The sequence below is a fragment of the Syngnathoides biaculeatus genome, chromosome 17 (assembly GCF_019802595.1).
Source record: "Syngnathoides biaculeatus isolate LvHL_M chromosome 17, ASM1980259v1, whole genome shotgun sequence".
Taxonomy (NCBI): domain Eukaryota; kingdom Metazoa; phylum Chordata; class Actinopteri; order Syngnathiformes; family Syngnathidae; genus Syngnathoides; species Syngnathoides biaculeatus.
The window spans coordinates 17,546,071-17,569,235 of NC_084656.1; the positions used below are offsets into that span (position 1 = coordinate 17,546,071).

Consider the following 23,165-nt stretch of genomic DNA (forward strand, 5'->3'; position numbering starts at 1 on the left):
TCAGAACTATTCTTTTTGTGTACATTACAAATTCCTGGCGCATCCCCCAGAGAGAGATGTCCCTCGTAGGGCCCGAAGGAGCAAGTAAAGATTCTCTGTCAGCCTAGATAAAAACCAAATCAGCTCTCAAAGGGATTTTTTGTCTACCTTGGCCAGTAGTACCAGCAGCACGGCGCTGATCCTGTTTTCAGGATATTCTAAGAACATGCTTGCTCAAATTAGATGAGGACTTCATTATCTTGTCCAGTCCAAATGCTTTTCCTGTCTGCCGATGGAGGAGGCGCATTAGAATAGGAGGAAACTCTCAACCGATCTTGTTTACAGGGTGAGGGAAAAACACCGCTTGCGACGCCTAAAAAGTACGTCGAGGAGAATGGTGAGGAAACGTGTGAAATGAGTCTTCCTGAGTCCCAGTTCGAAGGACCGAAGACAGGAAGGAGTTGTGTAAGTGGACGATGTTGGCAGACAAAGTACATTCATGCTAATACCAATCTGGAAGGTTGATTCAGATTGCTAGATTGGTCAAGACTTTCATTCAGCGGCCAAGTCAGTGGCTTGATCTCAACCCCATAGAGCATGTTTTTTTTTACTAAACCACACAATATTGTGTTCTCTGACAATATAAGCACCGAACCTACCAAAAAAAGAGAATAACTGTAAAAGTTCAACACTTTGCCTCAACAATTCCGTGCTAAATTTTTGCATTCTTTCAGATGTTTTCAGCATTTATCTTCATTCACATTTAATTTACCTCAAAATAAATTACTGAAATCACATGACACAGACTTTATTGAATTGCTATTATATGGGAAACTAATGACCAAGCTTGAAAAAAATTGGCCGGACATATTTCTCAAGGAGCCGTGTATCAAATTTCAGAAATAAATCAGCTATTTTGGTTCGAAGCAGCCATTGAGGACCAAATTATCATCTGTAATGCGTTGGGGTTTTTGGGTGGAGGTGGAGGTACTTGCCCAACACTGACGGTAAATAATCATATTGTACATGTTAAAATGATGATTTTTTTCGGTAGCCTTTCACAGAGATTGATAACCGCATCCATGCTATTTGGCAATGTCTTGGACTGCCTGTGTAGAGTTTGCATGTTCTCCCCGTGCCTGCGTGGGTTTCCTCCGGGCACTCCGGTTTCCTCCCGCATCCCAAAAACATGCACAGTTCTGAGGTCCTGGGTTCAATCCCGGACCCGCCTATGTGGAGTTTGCATCCCAAAAACATGCAACATTAATTGCACATTCTAAATTGCCCTTTGGTGGGATTGTGAGTATGGCTGTCGTTTGTCTCTGTCGATTCGCTGCCTGACCCTCGTGAGGATAAGCGGCAAAGAAAATGGATGGATGGATGGATAATGGCCACAGTTTGACTCTGGAACAGATTCCTTACAATATGTGGACAATTCTGGCATCCTTACACTTGTATGAAATGTTCAAATGTTAATTCAAATTTGTGTCCTTCATAAAGGTTTTATGAGGGCCACAGTTTTTCACCCTGGAACTGGAAATTCCGTTTCCATTATTTCCGATGTGGAAACCTGTTTGGTGTTGAATCTTGGGGGTTCCACCATATACATGAACATGCTCCCCCCAACTCCCTCCATGTTATTCCAATGATTTTGAAGAGCTTTAGGCTCAGCTGTCCCTTAAACAGACAGAATTGTGGCGTAAATGTTCGCTTCCTGGCACGAGTAAGAATTTCCCATGCTCAGACCAAGCTCACCGAGTACGATCCCGCTCATGAGAGATCTTCCCTCCTCCTCCTCCTCCTCCTCTCCTTCCGCCTCATGCTGCTGGAGTGCTCAAGTCCCTCAGAGCACAGGCGGATGCACTATGGACTAGACCTCGCCACACCGGACATTTTCAGTCTTTTTGGGGCGGACGGGGAAGGGGGCATGCGGGTTGAGACGTTCTGTCATCCCGTGTCACTCATTTCGGCGGAGGAATAACTAACGGTCCGTTTTTTTTTTTGACAGAGCCAAGATGCCGGTGACTTCAAATTGCCTTCTCGCAACAGCCGCGCTCGCTGGTGAGTTCATTATTTCAGCGTTTAATGAAATAATTGCTACCAGGCGTCCTTTTTCCAGGAGCGCTGAGGTCATTAGACCGCATATCGGTGCCGTTTGACAGCATCCACGTTGTCACCCATAGTGAACGCTAAAGAGTGTCATTTAGTAGCCCAAGGGCAAAAATGGCAAACTTTTCTTGATTCCCATAAAAGTACTTGTTGGGAGCGCAACTGCATGAAGTTGTAATTATGTAGAAAATAAATGCTTTTTTTAATGATTAAAAAAAAAATAGACCATCCTATGCCATTAAAAGTCTACCCCTACAGATAATAATTATTAGTCAAATAACTGAAATGAGAAACAAAAAAATGTGTGTATATATGCATAGTAATTTGGTGTGAGTCTGTCAGCATGGCACGTGTTCTTTGTAGGCGCGCTCCAAACGTTTCAAATGCATGCCCCACTTTGGGTCACCCCCCCACCAATGTTTTTTCAATTAAAATTAAGTGACTATGGCTCTCCTTGCTCACATTTGAGGCCATTAGAAGCCATAAATCCTCCATCTTCCATGCCCACTCTGAAGCTCATTCTTGTAACTTGAATTAGTCTGACTACCAAACAAGTTGGGGAACATATTAGTCGAGGTACAACCGTGTAATAACTTAATTGAAAAAGACAAATCTGTTTTGGCAGCCCAATAGAACAACTAGAATTTTGTTCTTGTTCTCCCATGCATCGGAAACAAAAGTCAGACCAGGATTTATAGATCCAGACTTTAATGTGACGGGCTTATCGAGACCTTGTGTATCACACGTGGTTAAGCAGTGGCGGCGTTACCGTTAAAGTCAAGTTATGTTCGCGAATGCGCTAAAGTGGAGTGTTTACACTCTGCCGGTGGGGGGGGGGGAGTGTGTTTTTTTGCCGTTGCTGCGCGAACATTTTTGCGGCGTCATGATGTCTGACTCAGTCGGGCGTCTGCACAGATCGCTTGGCGTGTAAAATCAGCAATATCATGTTTTCCGCAAAGACGTTTTCTGAGCTTCTGGGTTCGAATCTCAGCTTCAACCTTCATGTGTGGGGACTGAACGCTGAGTAAGCGCTTTAGTTCATCCGTCTCCGATCTTCCTTGACCAAGTCAGTGGCCTGATCTAAACCCTATAGAACATGTTCCTCACTTAAGTGAGCGTAAAGTCCACTTGCTGACTTTTTAGATGACTTTTGGTGAGAAGTGGGGTACACGGTCACCAACATTTACAGCCATATTTACACAATTTGAATATTTTACTTGGCATTAAAATGAATGCATCAATGCTGTCATTTCAACATTTACTGCCACGCTACCCTGAGAACGCCCGATCTCGTCAGATCTCGGAAGCTAATAGGGTCTGGTCCTGGTTAGTACTTGGATGGGAGACCGCCCGTGAATACCAGGTGCTGTAAGCTTCTCTCCCTGACTAAATGCAGAGGGGTTGCGTCAGGAAGGGTATCCGGCGTAAAACTGTGCTAAATAAATATGCGTTCATTTAAAATGACACGCTGTGGTGACCCCTAACGTGCCGCCCCAATCGAGCATTTTTTCCCAGTTAAACAAAATCTACAAGATCAGGAGTGTCGTGGGGATTTCTTCCGGTTGTGTCCAAGTAGGTCAAGCCTGGGAGTCGAATATTGACGCGTACTGGACATCAGCCCCCTCCCACGAGGACGGTGACATCACCAAACAAAACAACCACGTCCATTTCTAATATCAGATTGCTTCACTTCTGCACATGAAGCCGACTTGATGCTTCATTGGGATGAAAAACCACGATTAAAGCGCTAACACAGCAAATGATTGCCCTCCCCGACCCGACTCGTAACCCTCCCCACAGTGTGACCTTAGTGCCGTCCGTGCACCTTCACGCTGATTGTTCACGAAAGAATCTGGTCGTACTTAAAACCGCTGGCGTGCACTAAAGGCTGTGACCTCACCTGCGTTAGATGCTACAAGTTATCCCATGTGGCGCTATACCAGATACCTACAACCCCCCCCCCCCCCGCCCTCAGTTCCCCCTCTAGAGGTTAGCGTAGTGGCAAGCATTTAATCTCCTCAAATTCCTAACGGAGATGGCGGGGGTTACAGGTGTTTTCAGTTTGGGTGGGAATAAAGGGAGCGAGGCATCTGGCTTCAATCAGCTTGTGTTTGAGCGGCGTCGCAGAACCTGTAACGAGCTTGTAACTACTATGGAGTCAATGATGCTTTTTATTATTATTTTTGCGTGTGTCAAATTCGGATGTGAGGTAAATTTGGTGACATGGTGTGATTGAGGAACCTGTACCAGTCATGCATTGTGATAAAAAGGGTGCACACATTTTGACACAATCACTGAGTGAACCCACACTGTTTGTACCGCGACACCATCAGTGTTCATCAATTCAATCCCTCAAAAAAAAGACGTCTACGCCACTATTAGCAACGCACAGTGGTCCTTTGCCTATTTGCGGTTCACTATAATATATCATTATTGAAAAATAACCAATTTGGAGTTTTGCGCTCCTTCTGAAATACCCTAAAATGCCGAAAGATGCCCCCAAAAGCACCGTCTAATCAGAAAGTAATACATACATTGGTGTCAAGGAAGTGTGTTGGAGGGATTAATGTTGACTTCGAGATTAGCTTTAAAGGTCAACTGTCATGAAATGGAGGATTTTTAGGAGGTTATAAATGAAAAAAACGGCAGCCGGTATGGACCCATCTGTTTTTTCACCACAAAACGTGATTTTGACGTAGATGGCTTTTTGTAACTCCTGCCATGAAAATCCTCTCGAGAGATTTGTTTTCGACAAGAAGCTGGAAGTGACGTTGGAGGCAGTAGCGCGCTCAAGCGGACTCGTTTCTTTCTATTAGTTGTACCTGCGGGAAGGTAGCTCGTTGTTCCTTCGTGTAAGCCAAATTGCCGGCTCGTTGCATTGCTGGATATTGCTCGAACACTCGGGAGGATGGATTTACCCTTCCTAAGTTTCCAAGAGATCTGGCTCGTCGTTAAAAACGGATTGCATGGGTGAAAAGGACGAGAGCTTCGTGGGTTCCACGTGACAGGTAGGTGTGTATACAGCTACTAAAAAAAATAATAGTTTGTGGGAGACCACGTAAGCCATCTCTCATAATGTAACAAAAGATCCCCATACGTATGACAGGGGTGCTAAATTTGTCAATGTGCGCGTCTGATGGCTTCTATGCCAGGCTCCCTGGTGAAGGCTTCCATGTCGTGCCTCGCAGACGAGCACGGCTTCGGCCGGGCTGGCTCATACATACTGTCTGGGAGTCGGTTTTTAGTTAGAAGTGATCCGCATATCATCTATATATGGCTCGAAACAATAGAGTATTATAGCCCCGGACACTTCACTCGATTGTGAGATGTTCTCTTCTTCGAAGAGAGCTTCCGTGTCTGAAGGGGCAAGTCCCACAGTAGGGGCCACAGCGTTTTTCACAGGAAGTGACATACAGGGCAGCAGCGCACTCAATCGGTCTGTTTCTACTAGTTTTACCTGCTGGAAGGAAGCTTGTTGTTCCTTCGTGTTAGCCAATATGCCGTCTCGTTGCATTGCTTTATATTGCTCAAACACCCGTGGAGACGGATTCGCCGCGGAGGTCGATCGGGCGGGGAGGTGGTTTGGCCGTGATCCGCATATCATTTAATATGGCTCGAAAACAATAGGGGAATATTGCCCCGGTGCCTTCACTCGGTTTGTGAGACGTTCTCTTCTTCGAAAGGAGCATGTTTTCAATGGCGATTGTCCAGGGTGACGTCACGGGCAGGAGATGCAGCCTATGTGTCGACCACTTGGATGTCGAATGACACTTCCGCAACTTTGCGCATGGATGACGCGCTCTCCGCTCATATTTATTTTTTCGTATCGACATTGAAGTGAATAATGTTATATATATTTTTCATTTCAACATCTATTTTAGAATGTTTATAGGGATGACACTTGACCTTTCAATGTCGCGGAGGAGCAAAGTTTACCCTGTTTGTTTTAGTGGACGTTACGGAGCACATTGCTTGTCCATACGTGTGTAAATCCTCTCCAAGCTTGAGTCGGTTTTCTCCGAGTACGCCACCTTCCTTGCACATTCCCCCCAAAAAATTAGTACATTTTGTCGAATGTAAATAATGCCTGCAGTAAACGTACACTTTGCTTGGCGCAGCGCTGTGATCTGCCACCATTGTTGGTGTTCTTGCCCACACCTACACTGAACACTGTTTTCACCGATTTGAGTTGCTTTTTCAAATGTGTATCAGATGATTTTTACATTTTAGTCTTTTTTTTTTCAGGTTAAAATTTTTTTTTAATCCGGATTGAAATGATGATGCCCCAGAAGTCATACAGGATCACTGTGATGTCACGGTTCACATCAACATTTTGACCCGGCTCATAAATTCAGTGGAGACCCTCTAGACGTTGAGAACAAAACAATCACGCCGAGAAAAAGTCAAGGAAAAGAAAAGATCCCAAATCCGAAATGCGTGCAAGCACAGGAAATTGGGACTGATTTTAAAATCATTGTTCTTTCACCTCTTGCCTTCATCAGTGTGACATTGCTGAGGAAATCTAACAGAGTCAGAGACCTTTCACTTACTTCCTGCATGCACAACAAACTATTCTTCCACTTGCTACCATTAACGCTATTTCTAACCAAACCCCCAATTCTACTCCTCAACCTAGCCATACCGCTAATCCTAACCATAAACCCTAATGCTAACCGTAAAGCTAATCTCCAGATCTAGCTACTGACCCAAAACCCGACTCATCATCCAACTAAAAAAAAATTTTTAGTACACTATAATGTGATGCCGAGAAGTAAAGTTGACTCGTCGACTCATTTAGGGTTGCGTGTATGCATTAACACCCTCATAGGTGACAACGCATCAAGTAGACTTTGTGGGTAACGCCACTTGTTCTAAATAAAAGTGGTTCTTCTAGCTTGACGGTGTGGAGGTGTGACTTTTCACACGATGAATATTTGCTGAAGTGATCTTCTCATCAAGTGTTCGCCGCAATCTCCAAACGGTTTAAATAATTTACAGCCGGTCTTTTGTGTAGCTCTTTTAACTATTGATATTTGGTCATGTGTTCACCATGTGGGCGCTTCACTGATAGTCAGTCAATATTCCGACCCCGTTAATGTCCGTCAATACTGAAAGGACACAAAAGTGACTTATGAGTGTGTCCTTTTAAGAACACTTGTGAATAAACCCATTGCACAGCCAGTGCGGGTTTAGCATTCATTTCTTGAGGTTTTGTAGCTGTGTTATAGCTGTGTTATAGCTGTGTTATAGCTGTGTTATAGCCTTATAGCTGGTGTAGCTTTTGTTTATGCTCCTATGTTTCGTTTTAGTTTTCAGAGGATAGAAAGGGCACGAATACAAGGAAACTAGCCCGTAAATCAAGGGCGGGGAACCTTTTTCCTATTAGAGGCTTTGGTAAATGTATGAAGGAATCAGACCAATGTTTATTATGTATTATCAACAGTTTCTTTAAGGTGCTTTATACCAGGCTTTCTCCATCTTTTCAGGCTCCGTGACCCCTCTCATAATTTTAATACCAATTTAACATAACTACCATGGGTAGAAATGGTATCGGAATTCAAATCAACTGTTTTCTAGAAATTGTCATGAAAAGAAATTCCTTTGGTATAAAAATATCTTATCAGAAATTCCTATGGTATAAAAATCTGTTATAAGATGAAAAATACTGTAAGTCAGACTTTTCGAAGATAACGTTACAGTATAATATTTTGGGTGACTTTCGAGTTCACAACTTTATTCATGCCGACGACTTCCAGTTTTAATGAATGCCGCAATACCACAATCTTCAAGTTTCGGTTCCTTTACGTCAGGAGGATGTGATCTGAGTCCAGTTGTGAAGTATGAAGTAGTAGTTCTTAAACCAAGAAACCACGATCCATAGTTTGAGGGTCAGAACAATATTGTGCAATGAATTGGTATATTGTATTATTTTTAAAAAGTGCATACGTACATATGAGGAATTTTGCACCAATAATAAGACACACAATAAACCAATGGCTCTTCCCTACCTTAGCTTTCACCAAATTAAAAGCTCTGACAGGCTATAATAGTAACATACTGTAGCATCCGTTAAATCTCATATCCTTGCGTGGTGGTTTTTTTTTTTTTAAAGGCATACTTTTTCAAGACTATAGTCCTATTTTTGAAAACCTGGTGTGAGTTTTGTCGATGCCGGACAGACTGCACATCCCTCGGAATACTCAAAGTTACGACCCTGATCGCTGTGCAGAGCTTGAGGTATCCCGTAGCGATACACTTACTCAGTAATCATAGTTTTTTTGTTGTTGTTGTTTGCTGCACTTCCTTAGATGGAGCAAAAATAAATTTGTCAGAATATGCGCTCAACTGTCGTATGAAAAATTTGACTATTTATGACTGGTGTCGCTGACTGATAATATCATGTCAACGTGTCGACGATGTTCTCAGTGGCAGGGCAGTCACCGTGTCATGATTTTGAAACCTCAGAGGGGGCATATAAAGGTTAAATGACACATCACAAGGGCAAGACGTGGAAAGTGTACAACACGTATGCAGGCAGGAAGTTGCACTATATTTCTCGGTCGAAGCTCTGGTCTTCAGATTCGCCTGCAAGATTGTCAAACCACAGCAGATCCCTGCATAATCTGATTTCATATCCTGCTGATTGTAATCGCGACACATTCTAACGCCGAATGAACGAATCATTTGAAAGAGGTTGGGGATGGGTAACGTTTTGGAATACGGTTAAGAACAGTGTTGGACAGTGTCACGGACCTCCGGTGCGGGGCTGGACCCAAATGCAGGACTCCAAGACGAGGACATGATGTAAGGCGTAGTCTTTATGCAAAGCTGAGGTCATACGCGGTGTAAGCAGTCCGAGAAGGCAGAGGTACAGAAACGCTAGGCTAGGCAGGATCCAAAAGACATGCAGCGAGGTCTGATGACTAGGAGACAAACTATGAACTAGGACTTGACTGTGAAACATAAACTGAGACAGGACCAAACTGAGGTGGCACAGAAACACTGTGACGAGGATACCTCAACACTACACTCTTTTCAGTAGTGGAGATTCCTACTGTCAGTGAATGCAACTCACTCACTCAGGTCACAACGAACTGGCCAATGCCGGTGACAAACTCCAACTTAAATAAACAGTCTAATTACAGTCACCGCCTTGAGCAGTGGCCACGCCCTTCTTGGCCGTGGTCCAGCCTGGGTCATGACAGACAGGGGTGTTGGGATAGTGATTGTCAAACTAGTGGTATCAGTACTACTAGTTGTACACGAGCTTTCTCCAGTATTATGTGAAAGAATCAGGGTTGGTGGAATTGGCTATGGTTAGGGTTGGGTTAGGTGTAAGGTAAGGAATAAGGGACTATGGTTAGTGTGAGGGTTAGGAGTATGAGTAGAGATAGAAGTTAGGTTTAATATTTTCCTCTAAATAAAACTATTCCTCTGTTCTGTGTAACAACTGGATTTTCATTTGATCTATTAGACGAAGTGACTCAGATGCGGTTTTGGTTCAATTGAGTCATTTTCTATGCCGATCATTCGGGTCAGGGTCGCGGAGACTTGGAGCCTATCCCTGCTGACTTTAAACCGAAAGGCAGGGAAACCCAGGACCGGCTGCCATTCAGTCACAGGGCACAACAGGATATTGACAGACACATTCACACGTCACCCAGTAAGAACTGAACCCCTGCAAGTCATCCACTTCACGCTCGGTGACTATTGACTGACAGTTTGCCACCATTAATCGCCGCTATTATCCCTGCAAAGTGTTTGCTTGAAGAACCTAATCTTCATCTAAGTGGCCTCAGAGCTCAAAGGCAAACACGGACTCACGCAAAACCTTCGGTGCTAATCCATTCAACAACAACACACACCCCCACGCGCACTTTGGTTGGGAAAGCGATACCCCTCAAAGCAAGGTTCAGACACGCAAAACACCCGTGAAGGTGCGACGTCACGTTGGGTGAGCTTCCATCGCTTTTAACCTTTAAAGGAAGGTCATGCCACACACAGGCAGACATAAGGTCCCAGTGTGGACCCAGAGGTTTTTATGTCAGGCCCCTTGAACTCAACCGAATCAAGTCCAGAGTGAAATATTTTTTAAATAGTCCAACCTTGAGAGTCAAAGGAAATTTGCTTAGATGATACATTTTTACCCCCATAAGGAACAATGCTGGGGCACATACTCGGTATAGAAAAACAAGAATTCAGGGTCAGATTCAGAACTGTGGGCTATTTAGAGTCTTTAGTTAACCGAAGATGACTTTTTGGTGAGAGAAGTGGGGTACATCCAGGACAGGTTGTCAGTCCATCACAAAACTAACAGATAAAAAAAACATTTACATTCTCTTGGATTCGCTTGTGAGGCACGCCGAAGTCTCCCCAGGTTCGCCCTGCTTTACAGGCTGGCTGAGGTTGACTGGGATTTAACTGTGTGGTGGAGGTGGTGTGCTCGTAAAGTCCGGCGCAGTGGGAGATCATTCAGTCCTTGCCGTCGGTTCCAGCGTTCACGTTTGAACCGCACCTTTTTCTCTCACTTTTAATTGAGTGCACGAGAAATGCAGAGAAACATAAAGAATTGAGAGGGACTGGGCGGACGCAGAAGTGGCAACCGCACTTAAACGCGGTTGCACACAACGTCGTGGGCCGATTACGTCAGTCGGAGTTGAAATGTGACGCCAATCTTTGTCCCCACATAATCTAGAATCGTTTACTCAAACACTACAACATGATGAGATTCTACAATTCGATTGGTTGGTGAGACTGTTTAGGAGCCTAGCTGGGAAAACTTTCCCAGAATCAAAATGGAAATGACAACAGCAAGGAATGACGTGGACGGGGGACAAACACGTTGCGTAGATCACCCTTACACCAACCCTAACCCTAAGAACATGGAGCAGGCCTAATCTGTTTTGGTGCTTTGGTAGGTTCTGTTTTTTGGCACGCAATGGCATTGCTCTAAGTGCTGCTGTTTTGGGTAGGAACAGCATTCCAATGGATTTGACAGTTGGTGATCTTGCCGGGCAATTTCCCAGTACATCGTAATCCACCGAAACACCGATTTTGTCCCCAATTTAAGGTTGTCTTAAATATTCCACCATCATCAACTCAACTCATCATCATCAGACAAACTTTGTGTTTCAGGAGGTGCTGCTGTTTTGGTTAGCAATAGTTAATGCTTTAATTTTTTTGAGGCAAAACAATATGAAAGTGCGCAAACTACCTGAACTCTTGGACGTGTGTGCTTCATCTGTGCACCAGGTCTGTCCAATCCCCCCCGCCCCCTCCCGGGGCCAAAAGCAGGCCAGAGCCATCCATCAAACTGGTATCATGGCGGGGGCTGCATCTGCCTGGGTCGACGTGCTCACATTAACCTTTCTGACAGGAGGAGAGAGGGAAACAAAGCTGTATAGGAAAAAGAGAGAAATTTAGTGAAGTCGTTAAGTACGTCGTTGGATACTCTTTGTCATGATGTTGTCACGTTAGTGGACGTTTTATGAATGGAAATGTTTGGATACTTTATTGACGGATTTATGTATAGGTTTCATACAGGAACTGTTTTAAGCACCGAGCTGTATCCAGTCCTTGCTGGAAGGGGAAAAGATTGTAAATTAAGTAAGTAAGCTGGTCATGTTATGAGGGGATCACTGAGATAAAACCCAAAAACTCTTTTACAACTTCTACAACTTATCACAAAATTAGGAGTATAACTGTTGGAATCAATGTGAAATAATTTCCCCCTCAAATAATCATTTTACTTTGTTTATTCCAGAGATATTCTCACTCTTTTGTCATAAAATACTGTACTTCACTCATAATTAATAGTAATTACAGTCACTCACATTTGACAAGCACGTTCGCGCCAACGCGCTCGCAAATCAGCACAGTCAATCACAAAAAAAAAATCACGTGCGTAAAATTTGTTACGAGTACAAAAAAAAAAATTATTGAAAGACGTCGGTTATTTTCTGTGGTGTCGACATTAGTGTACGTGTTTATTTTATGAACGTTGTTAACAAAACAAGCCTGGTCCGAAACAATCAGTATTCACCCGGGAAACAGGAAATGCAAGTTAACTGGACTGAGCATGTGCAGAAGTGATGCCAAAAGCGCACGTTCCGAGCTGCTTCACGTACTGCGAGCGCATTTACGTCGAAAGTCACTGCATCGATCGCGAGGGAGTTTTGGTTGATCGTGTGACGACGTGCCCCCCCCCCCCCAAAAAAAAGACGTTAGAGAATTCATCCCTAATCACATCCACAACTTTATATCTGCGGGCATGACCGGTGGACCACACCCGTAACTTTATATCTGCGGGCATGACTGACCACGCCCGTACATTTTTCAAATGTGAGTGAATGCAATTGAACATGAGCATTCATTAATCTCCAACAATTTCAGTGGGGGGGGGGGGAATGGGCGCTGCCATTTTGGCCAATATTTCCCTCTGCTGGTGACCGAAACGAATGCCACAACTACCTTTGCGGGTGTTGCGTACGTCGCGGATGACTGGTAGATTACCCGTGTATACTGCTAGTTGATGACATGATCGTTTGAATATGAACATGATTTTTTAAAATTATTATTCATTCCCCAACATTTAAATATATTTTTGGAAATTGTATTTTACATTATATACTGTAATTATCATGATTTGCTAGTTAGATAGAAGATCTGGTTCCACCTGTCCACCCTCTCAAAAAAAAATGGCAGTTTAATATCACCTCATTAACAAAAATCTGGTTCCTTTGGTGACTTTTAATGATAGAATGGGACTTATCGCGTTAGAAGTAAGTGATACAAAACCTACTATTTGCAGTGAGTATGTAGTCATTACACAACTTTGATGGTGTGAGCTTATATAGAGTACTCCCTCCCCCCCCCCCCACCCACCAAAAAACTTTCAGTGTTGTAAGAAGTGTGAGGTTTAGTCACTTCGCTTGCTGCAAGTCTTCAAATGTATTGCTTATTGATTCTGGCAGGAAGGGCATCGAGTGACCCTGGGGTGTGTGTATTTTTAGTTTAAGGCCCCCACATACACACACAAATCCCCCACCCCCAACCTCGATGATTTCAACTCCTCTGTGAATACGTTCAAACTAACAGCATTGGTGTATTGAGCAGAAGTCGTTGTAAAAAGCGGGGGATTTCGCAGTGGGGGGGGGGGTGTACAAAATTCTGGGATGGTTTGGAGTGTTTTGGCTCCTGCCGCTGATGTCATGCGTGGGTTTTAGTTAGCTGCGTGTTTTGTCCTCCAGTGGAGGGAATACATCTGGAAGTTGCACACGTTGGAATGTGACACCGACCCTCAATGAACGAGGGAGAGAAAAGATGAAAGAAAGGATGGACGGAGTTAAATGGGAGGTGGAAGGTGGATGGCCCTGCGATTGAAGGTGAAAAAAAATTCGGTATTTCCCTACATCCTATCAGCACCTCAAATAATGCGACTTGACATACATTCAGACCTGTAGGGGGCGATAGTGTGGCATCGATGCAGAAAGTTTGTTGTAATTTTAAGAGAATTACAGAAATTTCATCCATCCATTTTCATAGCCGCTTATTCTCACAAGGGTCGCAGGGAGTGCCGGAGCCTATTGATGGCGGGCAAGAGGCTGAGGACACCCTGAACTGGTCGCCAGCCAATCGCAGGGCACACAGAGACAAACGTCTGCATTCACAATCACACCTAGGCGCAATTTAGAGTGTTCAATTCATGTTGCATGTTTTTGGGATGTGGGAGTAAACCGGAGAGCCCGGAGGAAAAAAACCCACGCAGGCACGGGGAGAACCCGCAAAATCCACACAAGGAGGGCCGGGATTGAACCCGGATCCTCAGAACTGTGAGGCCAACACTTTACAGCTGAGTCGCCGTGCTGCCCAAGTAGTAATTTGTGCAACAAAAAAAGTATTAGTTTATTACAACTTCATCCTTATAATCTTCTCCTGAAATTACAAATTTATTCTCAAAATATTGTCACTTTTTATCCAAGTATTACAACATCAATTTTGTCATTATTCTTCCACAACCAACAAATTTATTGTTGCAAAATTATTACCTTTTTTGTAATTCTGGTATTTTTTTCAGGGGGATTACAACTTTTTCCCATGATAATATTATTACAACTTTATTCACATAAAATGATGACTTAATTCTTTGGTTTAATAACTAACTCACACAATTTTTGGTCACGTTTGCAGCAAACATAACAACAAAGCTATCATTATCACGGCATAGGTAAAACCCGTACAGCATAACCATCCCAGCGTTTTGGCAAGTGGCTGATCGGTATTTTTATTATTGTTTATTATTGCGACCCACCGTACGGTCCATCATATCCAGATAGTTTTTTTCACTGACCCTGTTTAGATACCGCGTTAACGTGGTGTTAATAGGGAAGACATTCCGAACATTCAGAGAACTTTTATGAGTACGCATAAAGCTTCCTACTTTTCGTCTTTCTTCTGATGCCAACTCTATCTGGCACGCACTAAAAGCCGTCGACTTCCCATCCCTACGATGAAACATCTTGCATTGTTTTCCACAGTTTCTCTTCTCACCAAATGGGGAACTGGGTTGGAATGAAGCCCCGTAGTTGCATGCAAACGAGCTCCAACTCGGCCACGCGCCAAGACCGACAAAACGCGAACGCTGTCCGAAATTTAGCGGAAAACGTGGGTGCCGGAGGGAAACAATATGAGAAGTATGCAATACATTAAAAAAACAACCCCAAAAAAGAAGAAGAAAGGATGGGCACGGCAGGCCGGCAGGGAATAAAATGAGATCGAGGAGGAGGAAATCTGGAAATATTTGGGGCTCATATCTTGATCGTGGCTGCAGGCTGCTCTGCTTTGCCGTCCCGGCAAAGCAAAGGAGCCAATATGTATTACGATGTTTGATGCTAGCTTATGCTGGAGAAAGTGGGAAAGTGGGGGGGACTCAGGCACCTCTAACATTTTTTATTTTATAAAAGATGTCACCAGCCTTTTATTGAAAAAAATATTTACTATGGGACCAAAAAGTTTCTATTTATTTTTTGTTTTTTTTCCCGCTTGTATAATTACAACTTTATCTTCATTATTTTAATGACTCGATTCTGATTCGTAAGAGATTCTTTACAGCCAGTACAGGATTTAGTGGGTGAGTCCGAACCCTAATATTACAAATTAGTCTTGCACTGCAACTTTAGTCATTTTTGCATTATTTTTTTCCAATTCAGATTCTTTTTTTCTCTCATAAAATTACAACTTTATCTTGTAATTTAGTAGAAGGGCGGCACGGTGGATCAGCTGGTAAAGCTTGTCCTCACAGTTCTGAGGACCCGGGTTCAATCCCGGCCCTGCCTGTGTGGAGTTTGCATGTTCTCCCCGTGCCTACGTGGGTTTTCTCCCTCGCACTCCGGTTTCCTCCCACATTCCAATAACATGCAACATTATTTGGACACTCTAAATTGTCCCTAGGTGTGATTGTGAGTGCAACTATTGTCTGCCTGTGATTTTGCTGGCAACCAGTTCAGGGTGTACCCTGCCTCCTGCCCGTTGACAGCTGTGATAGGCTCCAGCACTCCCCACAACCCTTGTGAGGATAAGCGGCAAAAGAAAATGGATGGATGGCTGGATTTTGTAGAAGTTTGCTCTTGTAAAACTGTATTTGTATCAAGCCATCTGCTAATTCAACATTAGCAGCATCTGGTTTTCCGACATCCCTGTTTTACTGCATTTTGAGGATCGAAACGGGTTTGAAGGGCTAATCCGGATCTGCTCATCATGCTGCTCTTGACCGAATTAACCTTTAAAAGGCCGATTACTGTCGCTGAGATGTGTCGCAGACGAGCGAGATTTTGAATGTCTGACAGGTGCCCATCCAATCCGCTCTCCTCTAAAATTCTGGTTTTTAACACACGGAATTTAACCTTCAGGAAGGAGTCGTCGTCCACTGGGCGTAGCCACGACATTGTGAGGGGGCAGTATTTTATGGCATGTTCTCGCGAGCTGACACGCTGCCAATATCAATCAGGACCACATGGACGTTTGACTGAAAACAGACACGGAACTGGGTCTTCTGGGATTTTTCTGGAGCCCTTTAGATTCAACATGTCTGGCGAGAGAGAGTATCCCATGTTTCTGTTAGCTTTCCCTTTAAAAATAATCTCTCAAAAAACTGCAGTCGAGCTGCTCTGCTGTGTTTTGACCTGTCACAAACACTGACAGTTGTGTTCTTGTTAATATAACTGGACTTCCTGTATTTTATGCTAAGCCAGGCAGGCTCAAAGTCTGCTATCAAAAACTACGGTAGGCGAAAACTACTAAGGACTTGGAGAAAAGTGCTTTGTTTTTAGAAGGCTAGCTTTGTGGTCCCAAAGCTGCTCATTAGATTAGCATTATCGTGTTAGTGTGATTATCATACAGGCCTTCTTATTACACTGGTGGAACAGAACCGCGTGTTGACATATTGATATACTGTAGTGAGTGGAAAGGTCTTCCTGTTCCTTCATGTGCTGACAACGTCGACATGTCGTTTATTGAGTCATTCTAAACAACTTTGGAGCTTAATGCTGACATCAGTATAATTGCCACGTGACCCCCCCCCCCACTACTCCTTAAAAAATGATAAATTGACAAACTAAGAAACCAACTAAATGATCTGACCCTCCAATCGACCAACCAACAAAGCAACGAGACCTACCAACTGACATTGCCTGGGTGGCTGACTCAGAATCCGAAGACCTACCCATCCAACGCACTAAGTGACCCATCCAACCAACTAACCAGCGGACTGACGGATTGGCCACTCAAGTAACAAATGACTGACCCTCCACTCCACCCACTGACTTTGTCACGACTCATCGGTACGGAGGGGGATCCAAATGCAGCACTCCGGAGACGCAGAGGCAGTTTGGGAAAAGTGTTTATTCGGTCCAAAGTCGGGTTTCAGGATGACAGTCAAGTGGAGCAGCGGTAGTCAGGACTTTGGGCGTAGAGAGCAGGTCCACGAACATGCAGGGGTACACGGGAGATTGATCAGAGAAGGCAGGAGTATCAAAGACGTCAAGCTTACGGGGTCGGTTGGAGGACATGTGGATGTCGGTACAACAGGGTTCACGATCAAGAATATGGGAGTGCAGGAACGGAGCATGAGTTGCGACAATCTGGTGAAGACCAGTTGTCCCCTGGGTCCTATAAATACAGGGGTTAATCAACGAGGATGAGGCGCAGGTGTGCGCCTCCTAATCAGCGCCGGTGTGCTGGGACCCGCCCAGCCAGTGCTGGACCGGCAGGACCATGACAGATTTCCTGGGTAACTAACTCCTTGGGCAAATGACTGGCTGTTCAGCCAATCAGAGAACTAACAAAAACACAACCTCTCCGCTAACTGAGCAGCTAACCAACTAACGGACCACCAAGCCCTCGGACTGAATGATTACTGTCCAAGCAACCAATCAACACAAACCAAACCATAATTAGACTGTCAACTCAATTAACTCAACCAATTCTAAACGCAATCAACTGATACAAAGTCTGGTCGTCCAACGAGCTAAGCCATGAATGTTAGCGCTACACAGCTTTTGTTGGATTTGTTATATTATCATAGTCACAATGACGCAAAGCTATACTGTCTTGCACATTTTGCAAACTCACATAATGCAAATTCTACTGGCACATTCTTCGGACGCGCATGATCAGCTAATGGAAGTGTGTCTTGTTTTGTCATTTGAAAGTCCATGGTTCAAAATTCCTTGTCCTTGGCTAAAAACGTCTGATCCTTCTGCTCTGCTCGCCAACTGTACTTGCCGACTGCAATAGCAAATGCCTTACAGGGCAATTCCATGAGGCCATTTCCATCCATAAGGAGGCCACCGCGCTTATTAGTTTTCCTGCACAGACATTAGCCACCCTCACCAAAATAGACGGAACTAGGAGACACCAATTACAGCTGAATGGGATGTAGTTATCATGAGCGCTATAAAAAGCCACTTCTTGTGTGGTACAGCTTTGAACTGCACTTGAGATCGCCGTTTGATAAAAGGAAAAGGACCGACTGGCCTGCAGCCATCTTGACTCAGCAAAGTCTGCGAGAGTGCACCTGTCAATTTAAAGGAATGTTCGTAATCAGTTTAAGAGGAAGGGGAAATGGAGCTGTTCTGGAACAAAGGAAACTAGTTACTAGTGGATAGACTTCACTGAGAGTTCCTTATCCCGTCAGAAGGGAATGCAGTACAAAGGTTATTCCAATCGATAATAATCCGTTTGATAAACAGAAATGTGAATAGACTCCGAGTGCGAGTGGTTTGTTTGTGTGAGTTAACTGTTTATAGCGGCGAGAGGCGACCTCATCACATGTAGCTCATGTGCCTCAGTCTGCATCCACCTCAGCTAATCTCTTTTATTTTCACTCTACTGTGTTTTCAGGTCATGACGTGTAATTAACTGTGAAACGTTCATTGTTGAATGATGAATTTAGCCAAGTGGACAACTGTAAAATTTATCATGGGATCGCATGAGAGGGGCGGTGGGGGAAGAGCGAAGCTACAGAGAGAAGAGATGGCGAGGGTGGATGACTTCAAATACTTGGGGTCAACAGTACAGAGCAGTGTGGTAAGGAAGTGAAGAAAGGGAAGGTGTCTGGTGTCCTATGTGACAGAAGAGTCTCCGCTAGGGTGAAGGGCAAAGTTTATAAAACATTGGTGAGTCCAGCTATGATGTACGGATTAGAGACGGTGGAACTGAAGAAACAATAGGAGCAAGCAGAACTTGAGGGAACAGAAATGAAGATGTTGAGGTTCTCGCTTGGTGTGAGCAGGTTGGATAGGATTAGTAATTAGATCCTTAGAGGGACAGCCAAAGTTAGATGTTTTGGAGACAAGGTTGGAGAGAGCAGACTTCGATGGTTTGGACGTGTCCAGAGGCAAGAGAGTGAGTATATTGGTAGAAGGGTGCTGAGGATGGAGCTGCCAGGCAAACGAGCGAGAGGAAGACCAAAGAAAAGGTCGATGGATGTGGTTTTGGACAGACCTTCCACCCAACCAATATATACAAAGACAGACTGTCCAGTCAACCACTCAAAGTCACCAACTGACCAGCTGGTCTCTCGACCAAGCACACAATCAGAAGACTGACGGTCCACCCAACTGATTTAACGACTGATTGTAACAACGAACTAGCAAAGTTAACACATTGTCTGTTCCGCCAGGCAATAAACCAAACGTCTAACTTGTCTGCTGAACTAGGCTTGACTTACTGACTGTCTAACAAGAACCGTTCTCCAGATTAACCTACCAACTGCCCAATTCATGAATTACATCACTAGCTGTCTAATTCATCAACCAAAGGACTCTACCAACTGACTCTGACATCAAACACTCAGCCCGAGTGCCGATCATCCACCTCGCCAACAAATTGAATGACAGATAGTCGACCCAACCATCCATCCATACTAATCATCAGATTGACAGAAAAATGGCTGACTATCTTCGTTATGAACCGCATAACGACAAATGTTGACAAGTCTCTTGGTTTCCCAGAAAACAGTTGCGTTATTTCTTGTTTCGCCGATTACGATCTGATCGTGGTGTTGCGCTGTATCTAATTAATCCCCCTCCCTCGCCCTCCCCACGCACTGCCAAACACGTTACACTGGACAAATTCATTTCACTCGGCAGATGCAATAAATGGCGTCTTTGTGGCGCACGCGCAATAATTCATACCGATTCATATGACGCCTCTGCGATAGGATTCAGCGCGGATAAGAAGTCTTTGTCCCGCGGGTCAGACAAGTTTGGGTGCAAAGTGCTTCACGGTGATGTTTGAAATTCCTCACGCGTCCTTCGAAATGACACCGTGTCAATGTCGGTGTGATTCCGCGGTTCACTCAGTTCAGCCTTGCAGCATATTTTGACAATAGGAGCTGCTGAACAGTATACACAGTAAATATGATGGGAAAGTCAACAAAAATGTCCACTTTTTGTTCATTACATCCAGATTGAAGGACTCCATGTGTTTATTTTCAGTATATTTGGGTTGATGTGCAGCCAAAGTGGAGTTTCCCATTTCGGGATTTGTTTCTGTATCTCATCGGTTTATTTAATCTATAGGATGCCGCTTTCTAAATCTACGTATTTTTCACCCCGCAGTGTTGCTCGTGTGTGTGTTGTCCTTCAACGTGGACCAGAAGAATAGCCTGTCTTTCGACGGCCCGCTGGAGGACATGTTTGGTTACACAGTCCAGCAGTTTTCAAACAGCGAGGGCAAATGGTGAGACTGGATTGGTTCAAAAGATTCGACCTGATATTGTCTTCGTTTTGCTTTATTTCACTTTCTTGTATTTTATTCCATTTTATTTTATTTTTTCTGTCATGTAAGGCAATGCCCCACCACCAAATGAAAAATTATTTATTATTTTATTTATCTTTATTTTATTTATGAGTATTTTAAATTAGTGTTTCAATTGCATTAAAATGAAATAATACACATTAGTTTTTCAATTTGTAAAGTGTTAAAAATTTGAAGTATTTAATTTAATATTATTTCACTTTGCACAGTGGGTCAGCTGGTAAAAGGGTTCAATCCCGGAACCGCCTGTGTGGAGTTTGCATTTTCTCCCTGTGCCTGCGTGGGTTTCCTCCGGGCATTCCGATTTCCTCCCACTTCCCAAAAACATGCGATATTAATTGGACACTCTAAATTGCCCGTAGGTGTGAGTGCGAATGGTTGTTCGTCTGTATGTGCCCTGCGATTGGCTGGCGACCAGTTCAGGGTGTACCCCGCCTCCTACCCGTTAACAGCCGGGATAGGCTCCAGCACTCCCCTTGACCCCCGTGAGGATAAGCGGCGACGAAAATAGATGGATGGATTATTTCACTTTAGAAGTGCTTTATTGATTGTAGTCATTCACATTTAAATGACATTTAGGAAAGATTTGTTGAGAGCAATGAGTAGTCATTAAAATTAAGTTAAATTTGATTTCATGAGTGAAGTGATGCACATTTAATTTTCTTAAATGTTCTTCACAGAGTCGTGATTAAAAGTATAATGTAATTAAATTTAATGTGAATTCATTCGGGTGGTGATTTATTCATCGTAATCGTTCAAATTTAATTTAGGGGTGATTGAGTTAGTGAACTCATTTAAATTAATATGATGAAATGTTCGTAGTAATAGTAGTAATTAAAATTCAATTGAATGTAACAACTATAAAATTAATATATATAAATAAAATAATCCCATATTAAGCACATCTTTTTTTGTGGGAAATTCCTTCCCTTATATGGCGTTCCTTGTCTTCTTTCTTCCCTGTCCTTTAGCAACTATTTTTGGCAGCGGAGTGCTCTGACACAAATTTGCCACGCATTCTGCAGTATTTGCTGTGCGAGGTTTATCGCGTTCCATCTTCAGGGTGTACTCATGCTCTCTTGAGCACATTTTCAAAGTGACTCAAACAAGATTAGAGTTTTGGCAAACAGCCCCCAATTTTTTTTTTTTTTCATCTGATGCATACCTGCCCCTGTCTCGCAGCTTTATCACGGCCACGTGAGGCAAGTTACAGTAAATTCACTCTGTGCTAATCCGTCCGACAACGTCCGCACCCCACCGCCTTTTGCCCCCCTCCCTTTTTTTCTAGATAAAGCTCATTTTACGTAATGGTTCCGAGAGGTCAGAGCGATGGCGGGAGTGCGAGATGACAAGACAAAGGGGGGAGGGATGGCGAACGTCTGGGTAGGATGCGTAGGGGAGTGTCGATAACGTTTGAAAGGATTCCGGGAGAGGTGATGCAAGAGGTTGCCGTGACGACGTTGGGAGTGCCCATATGGGCGTCTCCCACAAACTGATACCTCGTAAATGACTGCGGCAAACCTTTTCATTGTTCTTCATAATTTATTAGTTTATACTAGATTTTATTCTTGTGAAGTTAGGACTTTTGTTTGGCGTATTCTTCCAGTGATGGATCACAATCGTCACTTTTCACATAATTTTATGAATTTTGCTGTTGTAAAATCATGTTTAAGATCTTTCATTGTGCTTTTACCATTTAATTGTAGCACAATCATGACTTTGTTAAAATATTGTTACAGCTCCACTATTTGACCTGAGTCTGTCGATCTCAGAGCGCTACTGGGTTTATATTCCATTAGCATTTATTTCATGTATTAAGGACATAACCCATAAACATATTCTTAAGATGAATGCTAGCCAGTGTAAATACTTTAGAATCGGAGTAATATCCCCTGACCTCTTTGTCAAAACCCCTACTGCCGCATTCAGAATGAGCTGCAGCTGTTTCATGGTCTTTTTGTGCAGTCCAGTTAGAAGACCATTAAAATAGTCAAGTCTACTTGAGATAAAAGCATGGATGAGTTTCTCCTGCTTGAATTCAAACATTCAAGCCTTCACTCTGGATATGTTCAGACGATAGAAGGCAGTTTTGGTCATCATTGATTTGATATGACTTTTAAATCAAGTCGGAATCATAACACAAGTGCTGTGGTTACTGCGCATGTAGTCACAACCACAGATGCACTTTTTATTAGATTATTCAAAGGTGGGAAAATAATAAAACATAAACACAAGTCCCCACACAGGAATTGCTGTCAGACAAGCTGTCGTCTACACCCTCGCGTGCTGGCTTGTGTTTCAATGTCAGTTTCAATGTGGGCACTTGCAGCTTTTACACGGCTGCGTCGTATGTATGTACCAAATGGTATTTCCTTTACAAATGTACTGGCTGAGGCTTATGTCCAGGTACGCCCTGTAAGCCGGGAATTACGGTAGTGAGTTTTTACCTATTTTTGGGGTCTAGAATGTCCACAGATGCATTATTTGCCTTGAGGATGCTCGTGGAAAAGTACAGAGAACGTCAGAAGGAGCTACATTGTGTCTTTGTGGATCTAGAGAAAGCCTATGACAGAGTACCAAGAGAGGAACTATGGTACTGCATGCGTAAGTCTGGTGTGGCAGAGAAGTATGTTAAAATAGTACAGGACATGTATGATGGCAGCAGAACAATGGTGAGGTGTGCCTTAGGTGTGACAGAGGAATTTAAGGTGGAGGTGGGACTGCATCAGGGATCAGCTCTGAGCCCCTTCCTGTTTGCA

The 23,165-nt window shown here is 43.6% G+C and overlaps 1 protein-coding gene and 1 pseudogene across 1 annotated transcript in view; both read left to right on the forward strand.

Annotated features, from left to right (window-relative positions):
- Nucleotides 1-419: 419 nt before the first annotated feature.
- itga1 (integrin, alpha 1) overlaps nucleotides 420-23,165 on the forward strand; it is a 56,359-nt gene continuing 33,613 nt past the window's right edge. Inside the window, exons 1-3 of the mRNA XM_061801454.1 lie at nucleotides 420-444; nucleotides 1,988-2,040; nucleotides 20,208-20,328. Of these exons, the coding sequence (XP_061657438.1) occupies nucleotides 1,995-2,040; nucleotides 20,208-20,328 (167 nt within the window). The 5' untranslated portion in view covers nucleotides 420-444; nucleotides 1,988-1,994. The remainder of the gene's footprint in view (nucleotides 445-1,987; nucleotides 2,041-20,207; nucleotides 20,329-23,165) is intronic.
- LOC133491287 (5S ribosomal RNA) lies at nucleotides 3,345-3,463 on the forward strand (annotated as a pseudogene).